The 11,240-nt window shown below is 44.9% G+C and overlaps 1 protein-coding gene across 1 annotated transcript; it reads left to right on the top strand.

Annotated features, from left to right (window-relative positions):
* The first annotated feature begins 2,041 nt into the window (after positions 1-2,041).
* Defb121 (defensin beta 121) lies at positions 2,042-3,355 on the top strand. The gene is made up of 2 exons (XM_020171976.2): positions 2,042-2,099; positions 3,094-3,355. Exons 1-2 carry the CDS (start codon positions 2,042-2,044, stop codon positions 3,222-3,224), a joined length of 189 nt encoding a protein of 62 aa, XP_020027565.1. The 3' UTR covers positions 3,225-3,355.
* The last annotated feature ends 7,885 nt before the right edge of the window (positions 3,356-11,240 follow it).

Below are 11,240 nucleotides of genomic sequence, written 5' to 3'. Positions count from 1 at the left end.
ATATAAGGGGCCCGTGAAGATCCTGGGAGACACAGGAGAGCCAGGAAGAGGATAAGCTTGGAAACAGTTTCTTATAAAGTCCACACCCTTCTTTATCATCCACCAGCAGAGCCCAAATGTCTACGCTGTACCCACTCCACAAACAGATCAGGGAGCTGGCCTGGAGTCTGATTCTGGCTAAGCTATTTGGGGTAGAGACTTCCAAAGTTTTGAAACGATCAAACTTAATTTGAAGAAGCACAGTGAACAGAGAGGTCTCTGAGACACTGACAATCTTGGTGTCTCTTGCATTGGGTGCTGAATGTTGACCATGAAGGAGAGCTAGGACAGCTTCTGGGAAAAACAGGGTGAACATGCAAATGTCCAAGGAGTCAGGAAGGTGAGGATTCATGGTAGCTAACAGCGGTGGCCAGTCTCCAGGGCCTCTCCTCTGTGCTAGGTGTGGTGCCAAGTGCTCTACAAGCATCCCCTAATTTAATCTTCACAGCAAATGTCTGAGGGCAGTAGTACAGTCTTCATATTAGAACACAGGTTGTCTTTAATTCCCTGCTGGCATCATTTGGCAATATTCAGTTTCCTAACATTTGCCAAGCTCGGTCCATTCTGACAACTAGTTTTGTATGATTATGAGTTTAAAAACAATATTTTTAGGCACACATGAAAAATATACGAAATTCAAACTTTAGCATCTATAGTAGAGTTTGATTGGCAGACAGCTAGACCCATTTGTTTACCTACTGTCTATGGCTGCTTTTGTGCTACGCCTGCAGAGCTGAGTAGCTGTGACAGACTGTATGGACTGCAACCCTAAAGTTTATTCTACCATTACAGAAAAAGCCTAATGATTTTTGGGCTGCAGCAGTAATTTTTCTGAGAGATAACAGCTTCATTCCATGTCAGGAAGCAGATACTCCTCTTGTTAGCATGGCTTTGAAAGGTCAGACTTTGCTATTACTGTGCTGAAAAGCACTTGGCTCTTTTCCGATCTATCTGATGGTCTATGTACTAGTTAGCCATCACTGTGTAACACTCTACTCCCAAACTCAGTGGCTTAAACCAGCGATCAGTGGAGTGTAGAGTAATAGAACTCTGCGCCAGCAGGTAGCTGGGGTCTGGCTGGATTGCTCTGGTGAGGCTGGAGTGGCAAGGGCAGCTCTATCTCTTGTTGTTGATCTGTGGATCTTCTGGGGGTGGTTCTGTTCCATGTGTCTCTCATTCTCCTTGGTACACTGGGACGTGTTCTTCTCATGGTGATGGTAGAGGCACAAATAGGCAAATGAGAACATTTGTCACCTCTTAAATCCTAGGTTCACTTCTGCTCTTATCTCACTGACCAAAGCAAGTCACATGCAAGACCCAAGCAGAGGGACAGCAAAATGCATTCCTCCTAGCAAGAGTGTGGACTATTGGGGTCAGTAATGCAATCCACCATACCTTATAGGAAATAACATCATTGTAATAATTTTTTTCCTTTCCACCCTTGAAGGATGCTGCTTGTTCCTATTAAACATGTCCTGTTAAAAGTGGCTTTCCTGTTCACCCCATTACATGAATGCTAACATTCTCAGAGGTGAAGTTCATAGAGCAATCAAGGTGTTTTTCTCTGCTTCTGCTCTTCCTTTTTTATTCTCACAATGGCCCACCAACATGTGAGACATCTTAAGATGCTCTTATTGCTGGAAAGAACCGAAGGCACGCAGAACTATCACTCCCGTTCTGTCTTACTTGATTTCTCTCTCTTTCTCATGAACCAGAAACAAATCACTAATAGAAACATTTCCTCCTTCTTGGCTCCCCAGTTTTATTTCTCTTTGTCAATTTGCCTTCCCTCTCTCCCAACCTCCTCAATAACTGTGGTTGATTACTTGCTTGCATATCTGATCTTAAATGACTGTTTCCTTTCTGGTTCACTGATCATGACTCTACCATGCTTTTTAAGGCCATAAATACCAGCCTGGATTGCACAGAATAGAGACCTCTGACTTTTTTTTTTTTTTGCCAATTCAGAAGCCTTCTGTCTCTCTCTGAGCTCCTGTCATTCATGAAGCTACTTCTGTTGCTTTTGACTGTTATCCTGGTCCTGGACCAGGTCACCAAAGGTAACCAGGATCTCTCCCAAGGAGGTGTGGGTCAGGGAACCTGACATATGTTCAGGGAACTTTGGGAGCTCTGACAGCTTGGACTGGGAGAATGGTCTGGCAGACTCCATGGAGGCTTTTGGGTGGCATCTCTATCCAAGGGGCAGTTTCAGTTTTCTGGCACCAATGGATCTTTCCAGCACCCATCATTTGACTACTCTGAGCATCTTTCTCTGACGAGCTCTGGAGAAGTTGAACATGGATGGGGTGGGGTGCAAAGACAGAGACTGGGGTATGGAGTATAAAGAATATGGTGAATTTTCCAGAATCATCCCTTAGGAGGATTTGAATTTTGGTCTATTGTTCCCTCCATGAAAATGGGTTGCTGAAATTCAGATGGAAGATTCTGACTCTACTTTTTCATGCAAACTAAAATATTGGCTTGCCTTATTCTCTGAGGTTCCTCAGAGAAGCTGTGTCCAATTCTCTTGACTGACTAAGATAAGTGAAAAGTCCCAGGGTGTTGTGGAGAAGGAGTGTGACATTCTTGAAAGTTTTATAGGTGGCCTAGAGGAGTCACAGATGCTCAAATGGATTTATTTCAGATTCATTGGTGTGACCAGTGTGGGTACCAAAGGGAAAAGGTCAAAGGTGGCTACTTGATATCAGATACTGGATACCTTATAATACAGGGGGTAGGAGGAGATGAAACCCTGGTGAGAGGGGGCCTTTTTGCCTCTCTCACAGGAGCTGTCCTAGGAGAAGAAGCTGTCTAGTAGGTTTCATATCATTGGGTGAGGAGGATTTTGGGAGTTGTGACTGGGGACATAAGTGGACGAAAAAAGCAGAGTGGTCTGCAATTTCCCGTAGGCCTAGGGATACCTCTAAGGGTTTCTTCTCCACCGATCTCATTTCCCTTACTACTCTCTTCTCTACTGGGATTTAGTCTTTCCCTTCTCCAGCCCTTTGTTTTCTTTCCAGACTGACCCTCCTCCTCCTTTCTTTTTGTTTTCAGCCACAAAGTGTTGGGGTACATCAGGCAGATGTAAAACAACATGTAAGGAGACTGAAGTATTCTATATATTATGCAAAACTGGGGATAAATGCTGTGTGAATCCCAAGTATGTTCCTGTCAAATTGAAATAAAGAAAACATGAATGGAAGACTTCAATCAATTTCTAAAGTCTGACATCTTTCTCCCACTCGAGTCCTAGCATCACTGGATCCCACAGTTCCATTAAATCATTCTTGGTTGTTCCCTCTTTCTGAACGACAGTTCTACCTAAGTATATTTAGAGACCAGTAAATAAAGATGGAAAGTGTGTGTGTGTGTTTGTATGTCTCTGTGTAAGAGAGGATAGGGTAGACCAGTGGGTGGTAATAATCTTGCAAATAGCTCCTAGCCTGCTGGCCCCTAGTTGGTCTCAGGGAATATAAACAAGGAGTTCATCATATTCATGAGTCTAGACTGGTGCTGCCAATAGCGCCTTCTGCAATGATGGCTATGTTCTATATCTTGGTTGTCCAATATGGTAGCTACTAGCTACATGTGGGTACTGCACAGTTGAAATGTGGCTAGTATGACTGGGGAAAAGAAATGTTAATTTCATTTTATCTGCATTTAAACTTATATAGATAAATGTAGTTAGTTGTTATTGTATTGGACTATACAGCTTTACATTCTAGAGATGTAAGTCTGAGGGAGGTTATGGGGTACCAGTTTCCAGTCTCTGGGTATTTTAGGAGAGTTGAGGAGGCAACAAGAATCTGTGATGAGCACAAGAACTAATTCATAGCCCACATCTTCTACTTTCACACCAAAGGCTCCAGTTCCCCCTTGATCATACCTGGAGTTCTGCCCTGTTAGGGATTTCAGGATTATGTGTCATACATTTTCCTCACCCTGGAGAGAGTTGGGATCAGGCCCTGTGTGGATACTTGTTCCATCTTTTTCTTCTCCCTCTAGTTGGGGTCACTGGACATTGAACTGCCAGACAATCCTTTCTCAGGACTGTGATCCTGAGCTGAGACTTTTAGCTTCATGCTCTGTGCCATGGTCTCAAGTATCCCCAACCTTTGATACCTATTAGACTAGTCAGAAATAACTTGGTTCTTTATCTTGGGTCAGAAAGTATGGTCCAGAGTCACCCTTCTCTCATTCAGCCCTTTTGTATGAGATCCCTGTAGCTGGCCTCAGTCCTGTGGCTTGGCTTAGTTACCCCCAGCTCACCTTCTTGATGACAGCTCCAGCTTCAGTGTCTACCACTGAAGTTGTTGAGGGAAGAGCATTAGGTTCAGGATCAGGAGATCTGGATTCAAATCCTTACAGATCACCTATCAGCTGCATGACGGTAGGCAAGCCATGTAACCCTCTCTGCTCCATTTTCTCCTCTCTGAAATGGAGACTTAACCTGTGCACATGCACAAGGCGTTGTGAGGATTGCAGGAGGTAGCAGAGAGGAAGGTGCCCAGCATGGAGTTCAGCGAGGTTTGGTTCTTGATAGATGTGAGTTGAATCTGGGCTGATCTCACTCCCTAACTCATCATTGCAGGCAATGTTGAAGTTCATCAGAGGCGAACTTAAGCAGAAAGGCGTTTCTTAGAAGGATGCCATGTAGTTTATAGAACTGACTGGACATCTAGGCAATCCGGTTTGGTAGGACCAAGGGAGACTGGGCAGCAAATGTAACCTGCCACAATCCTACCACAAGCATTGCCACCCTGGTACTGGAATCAGCATCCCACCTGGCACTCTTGCCACTGGTGCTGTCACCATGTGAGTATTTTTTTTCTCCTTCCTCCTTTTCTTTTCTAATCTGGTCCAGATTTAGTCTTTTAAGATTCACTGTCATTTTGTTGAAGCATCCAGATGGCTGAGCCTACAGCATGCACTTTTCTGCTAACTCCTCAGGTGGCATTAAGAGAATATTGGTGCCTGTAGTTCTTTCTTTCTTCCTCCTCTCCTCTCCTCCTCCTTCTCTCCTTTACTCTCTTCTCTTCTCCTCTCCTCTCCTCCCTTCTCCTCTCTCTCATTTGTTACTGTCCTTAAACTTATGATGCTCCTGCCTCAGCCTCCCAAGTGCTGGTATTACAGGCATGAACCATTATGCCTGGTTCCTTTAGTGCCTTCTGTAGTGGGAGGTTGGCCCTCCTTCCAAGACCCAAAGGATAAATTAAACTCAGCTGGAGAGGGGCTCAGACACTGAGTATCCAAAGAGTGCAAATGACCAGTATCAGTTCATTACCCCAAATACTTTGCCTCACTTGGAATGTTTTCCCTCCCACTTTGACCATCCTGATTGCCAGGGCCAGGACTAGATGAGGACAAGACACTTAACAGGGATGGGTGGTGGTTCACATTGCTGTAATGGTCATTGGTCAAGCTTCCATTGTCAAAAAGTGGAGAGGGAGATGCCTAGGATGCAGATCATAAAGAGGCACTCAGTGTGTTACTCAGGCAAATGACTCTTCAAATGTCACCTCGTAGATACTCCTTGCACATCATCCTAGTCCATCCCTGTCAAGTGCACCCTGCTTCTCTTTCCCAGCACCCACACCACATCTGTACTTTATATTTGTCCAGGAGATTGTAATCCCCATGAAGACAGAAACTGACTTAATGAGATAAATGTTTGGCATAAAATAGCAGAAGTGGTCTCCCAAGAAAATTCCTTCTTTCAGGTATTTTTTTCCCATTGAAATAGTATAAGTGTTTGATATTCAATAACCACAGAATGATTCTAAATACACATTGAAATTAGAAGACAAGACACTTAACAGGGTCAGGTGGTAGCCACATTCATCACTGTGATGGTCATTGGTCAACACTTCTTCCATTATTAAAAATAGATAGAAAGATATGCTTTCATGAATCAAATGTCTCCTCCTTCTCCTCCTTCCCATCTGCATCCTCATCCCCCTCATCCTCTTTGTTTTGTGTGCTGGGGATGGAACCCAGGGCCCCAGACACAGTAGGAAATTGCTCTATCACTGAGCTACACTCTGGGCCCAAGTGACATCTTTTTTTCACTGTCTGGTGTTCTTGTCTTAAGAGCAGGATTATTGTGTATTAATAAGATCAATCACACACATGTATTTAGTATGTTTCTAAACAAGCTTTGTGGGAAGGTGAGGTATCAAGATCTTAATATAACAATTTCCTGGTAATTTGCTCCCATTTACGTAGGAATCAAGGAAAAGAATGAAAGATAATATTTTTCTGCCTTGTTTTTAGAAGGGAAGCCAGGACTTTGTGTTCTGAGTCCTGACCTCCCTTTTCTATGGGGAGTTGAAAATTGTGTGTGTGTGTTTCAGGAGCTGTCCTGGAGATAATCCTTGTCTGCTTGCGCTCCGATTTTGTCAGGGAGGCCAAGGCACAAGGAAACCACTCAGACAGGATTGTCTCAGGAGTAGGATGAGAATTTTTTTGCTCCAGGGTAAGAGAGGAAGCATCATGGGATTTGGAGGCTGGGTCTCCTTGGAGGTTCCCAGGTGTTTGATGCAACATCCCAAGGGGTCAGGTGTAGGATGGGGTTCCCTGAATGGAAGGTACTCACTGTGGAGAGGAGAAGCAGCAAAGGCCTCAATGGTTGGACCTGGAGACAGCCATGGCAAAGTGCAGTTTTCCAGCTGCCCACACTGCTCAGTGAGCAGCCAGCAGAGTTCATCAGATGCTTCTTGACCATGAGAACCTAGGGAAGTGAAGAGCATCATTACGGATGCTCACTTCCCACTTCCCATGAGGTCCTAGGAGGATCAAAGGGAGGATGGCATGAAACCTATAGTAACAGACATTGGCTGTCTCACTAACTTTGGCACATGGGATCTTAGAACTGACCTATAAATAAATAAAGCATTTCCTGAGACTTGAGTGTGGAGGTGACCCTTAATGCTTCTCTTACTATTTTAAAGAATTGTACATGGAAGGACTGGGAAGGTAGCTCGGTGGTAGAGCACTTGCCTAGCATATCTGAGGCCCTGGGTTTCATCCCCAGCACATCAAAACAAACAAACAAAAAAGAATTGGGAACGAGATACTGCCCACTGGCATCTATTTTTTCATGGAACACTGTTTAGAGCAAGACCCAATTGGGGATGTGCTGCTGGAGAGGATTTGTCTAGAATCCAGCCCATCTACAATGTCCTCAGCACACTTTTACTTGGCCTTGGTCCTCAGATTGTCTTCTCCTGGGAAGGCAAGGAGATGGCGTGAGTGCATGGAAGTGGAGGGTGTGCACTGAAGGCTGTGAGTTCCCAGTTCTCATTGCTTTGACCTTGTTGTCATATCCTTGCTCTAACAGGTTCATGAGTGGAGTCCATGACATAAGGCAAAAGTGCAGGCCTGGTAGGCCCTTCCTGGGAATGTGATAACTAGCAGTTCCCTCAGTGCCCTATGTGGGAGTCAGGCTGCAGGGAGTGTGTGGCTTTTTGAGAACTTAAAAATACAGCCACACAGATTTGAGGGAGTGGGTGGTGTCCGTCCTCAGAGCTGGCCAAGGCCAGGCTGTACCCATGTGGGAAGTATTAAAGCTTGAGGCTACAGTCCGTTCTCGTCCTGGCTGCTCCCACAGGTACCACACAGCAATTCTGGGCCAACTTGGTGTCTGACCAGAGCCCACCTCCTTCCCTATCTCCTGGCTCTTCTGTGCTATCCTGTCTCCACGATTCCTGCAGTCCCTTCCTTAGCCTTGGCCCTGATATCCAGCTTAACAGAATCTCCAGGCCACTGTCAAGTTCTAGAGTCATGAATGTAGAGGCCTGAGAGGGACATGGTGAACTGGACAGAGCTCTAGGCTGTGGTGTTTGAAGGGCTGAGGGCTGAGACACACGCACATATGCACTAAAAATACAGAAGCACACTCATGTACCAATTACACGTCTACACAGAAACTATATGGAAGTATAAACATAGCCACACATGTAAATTCAAGTACTCACATATACAAAGTGCACAAATCACACAAGCATGCAAAAACACACAGAAATACACATTCGAGCATACCCACCTATACAGAAATTTACACATATGCACACCAAGTACATGTAAGTTTGATATAACGTAAATATAAACCCTGGCACCCAAACAAAAATTCTCCAGAGCAATTAAATCTTCTTTTTCAATTTTCTCCTATGTCAGTCAAGACCATTTGCTGAATTATCACAATGCTCTCTGAGCAAAGACTCATGAAGGGTTACAAAATATTGAAAAGAGTTATAATGAGGAATGACTTGAAATCTGCAAGTTGGGGACTTCTAGTACAGTAACTGTGTAAGATACATATACATTTATTATATGTCTGCAGTTACTAAATATCAGACATTATTGTAAGTGCTTTATGTGTATTCATCCATTTACTCCTCACAGCAACTCTATAAAGTATTATCACTCCCATTTTATAGTTTAGGAAACAGGTTCAGAAGGGTTTAGTAACTTTTGCAAGGTTAACACAGCTAGGAAGCTAACTTTAGAGTATAGACTCATAACAACTCTACTATGTTGTGCTACTTGACAATCAGTCCTACAGATGTCAAGTGACATGCTGAAGGTTGTTCACTTTCAGACCAAATCAAGCCCCCACTGTGTCCATCACATTGCTGAACCGTGCCGCCACCTCCACCCCCCAAGCTCCCCATCCTGGCTAGCTCCACGGCACACATACAGGTCCTCACGAACACCTGGTGACCTTAAACCAGGAAGTTTACCATGCTGCACATGTGGAATTCAAAACAAGACAACACTCAATTCTGAAATAAAATGTCTCTCCCGTGAGCTGGCACAAAGCTTTCCTGATGCTGAAATTAAGGGGAAGGGCTTTAGGTTTCCTGACTGGTTTTGGTCCCCTCCTGCCATGCCCTGGGCACAGACTCAGGATTCCTGGTGGCCTCTCCAGCCATGTGCCCAGGCCCAACCCTGTGGCTCTGGGTCCAGCCCAAGAAGGCTCTGCAGACTTTGTCCCTTTTCTCCAGGCCCCATCCCCCGCCCAGCAGAGGAACTGCTCACTTTCACAGAGGCAGCGGAGGCTACACCCGCTCAAGGCTCCCCCACTCCCTCTGCCCTCAGCCCCAACCAAGACACAGTAACTAAAATGTCTTGACTCCTTACTCCCTCCCAGGCATGGATCAGGACCTTTCTATCACTTAAAGGTCACAAGAAACCACGAGCTGGATATTATTATTACCTCTAAATTGGTTAAACAACTTGCCATGGTCACAGCATCAGTTAGACTTTTTGGCAAAGGAACTCCTTTGTCAGTTCAGACTTCCCAGAGCCAGGAGTAGCCTTGGGAAACAGGGAGATGAGTAAGTAGAGCAGAGTGGAAAAACCTATTATTTGCAATGAAAAGAACCTCCAGGGAAAGACACCCTGCAAAGCAGCAATGTCACTTCTAGAACTTTTTCCTAAGGCAGTAAATAGTTGGTCAAGTCAATGAAGAGGTTTAAAAAAAGTAGCCTCATTGTAGAAAAAAATACACATCTATGTCTTTGTGAACCCACTTCCTCAGAACCTGCTTCTGGGCCCCTGGAGGGGGTGTTCTGAGTTTGAATCCTGATCCCTCCCTGGCTGACTCCTCATTTCGCCTTGGTTTCTTCCTTTGTTGCACACACTGCCGATAAGGAATCACCTCAGAAGGTGGATGCTGCGATTATAAGCAGCATCTCTATCTGAGCTGGGGAGTGGGCAGTGAGTACAAATGGGGCAAGGAAGATTTTTGGGGTGCTGGAAATGTTCTAAAATTAGACTATAGTGATGGTGGTAAGATTCTAAATGTACTGCAAACCATTGACTTTCACACTTAACGAGCAGATTTTATAGTATATAAATTATACTTCACTAAATCTACTACAAAAAATGAAGGCGATAGGGCTCAAGTGGTAGGAAAACTGGTTCTCAAGCACAAGGCCCTGAGTTCAAACCCCAGTACTGCCAAAATTTAATTGAAATCCCCTGTAACTCTTCATTTGGGCTGGGGCATGACTCAAGTGGTAGTGTGCCTGTCTAGCAAGTGTGAGGTCCTGAGTTCAAACCTTAACACTGCCAAAAAATGAAGGCTACAAGTAAGTATTTTTCTTATCTCACTCTAACCTTTTTTGTTGCAGAGACGTTTAAGTTCTTCCAGGTGAGAATGGATGGAGGCTTTTTTCCATTTGGCCCCTCACTTAGCTGGGACCCCTGCTATCCCAACAGAATACAGAGTGCTATCATTGGAAGGGTGATATTTGGGAGTCAGTCAGACCTGTGTTCCAATCCTGGACTCCCATGTGACTCCTTGGATAAAATGTTTGCCAGTGAAGTTGGCAGGGGGGAAGCACCCAAACCTCTCTGGTTGTTACAAGGATGAAATGAGACCATACAGGTGAGGTACCTGTCACAAAGCGAGCAGAGGGGCTGTGCTCCCTAGCTGAGGGCTGTGGTTGTGTTAACAGCACTGGTGCAGTCTGTGATCAGAAGACTTCCAAATTCTTTGTGTTCCACTGGGAAGAATCCATGGCAGGACACGTGGGTATGAAAGGGAGTTTATTAAATGTTAGGGAAGGGAAATGCAAAAGGGAGCATGGTGGACCCAGGTGGAGTCTGGAGGCTGAGAGAGTGTTTTTCTTCTCAGATGCTTTTAAAACTTACACTAATCTATGGGAAAGGAGGAACCAGGTGATTCCCATCCAATAATTGATGAGTGGGGAGGGGCGTGGGCCATTCCCTGGCCAGGTGGGGGCTATCTGGGCAGCCTGCATATGAGTCCCGAACTTTCCCTACTTCTAGCCTGCCTCAGTTGTGGGGTCTGCTCTGAGGGATCCAGACTTCCGTGATGTTTTTCTTCTCTAACATCCTGTATGCCCATGTGTGTGCAGCCACAATGGAAGCCTTGTGACTTTGTCTGGACTCAAAACAGCCTGTCTCTGACCCGGAAATCATGTTCAGCACAGACCAGCAGAGTGAATTTTCTAGGCTTAAAAAATATCTGACTGTGCCACCATGGTCCTGTCTAAAAAAAGTCTTTCAGTGTCTCCTTGCTTACAGGATGGATTCCAAAGCCCTCAGCTCAGTTTGAGGCTCTATGTGAAGATTAGGACATTAGGGCACACCTCTTCTACACCTGCTCCTGTCTCCAACATTCATAGCCACAGCTGCCTCTGACCGTTTTTCTTATCTTCTATGGAAATTTG

The sequence above is a fragment of the Castor canadensis genome, chromosome 5 (assembly GCF_047511655.1).
Source record: "Castor canadensis chromosome 5, mCasCan1.hap1v2, whole genome shotgun sequence".
Taxonomy (NCBI): domain Eukaryota; kingdom Metazoa; phylum Chordata; class Mammalia; order Rodentia; family Castoridae; genus Castor; species Castor canadensis.
Note: the sequence above shows the minus strand (reverse complement) of the source record. Positions and strands in the feature narration are given on the sequence as shown.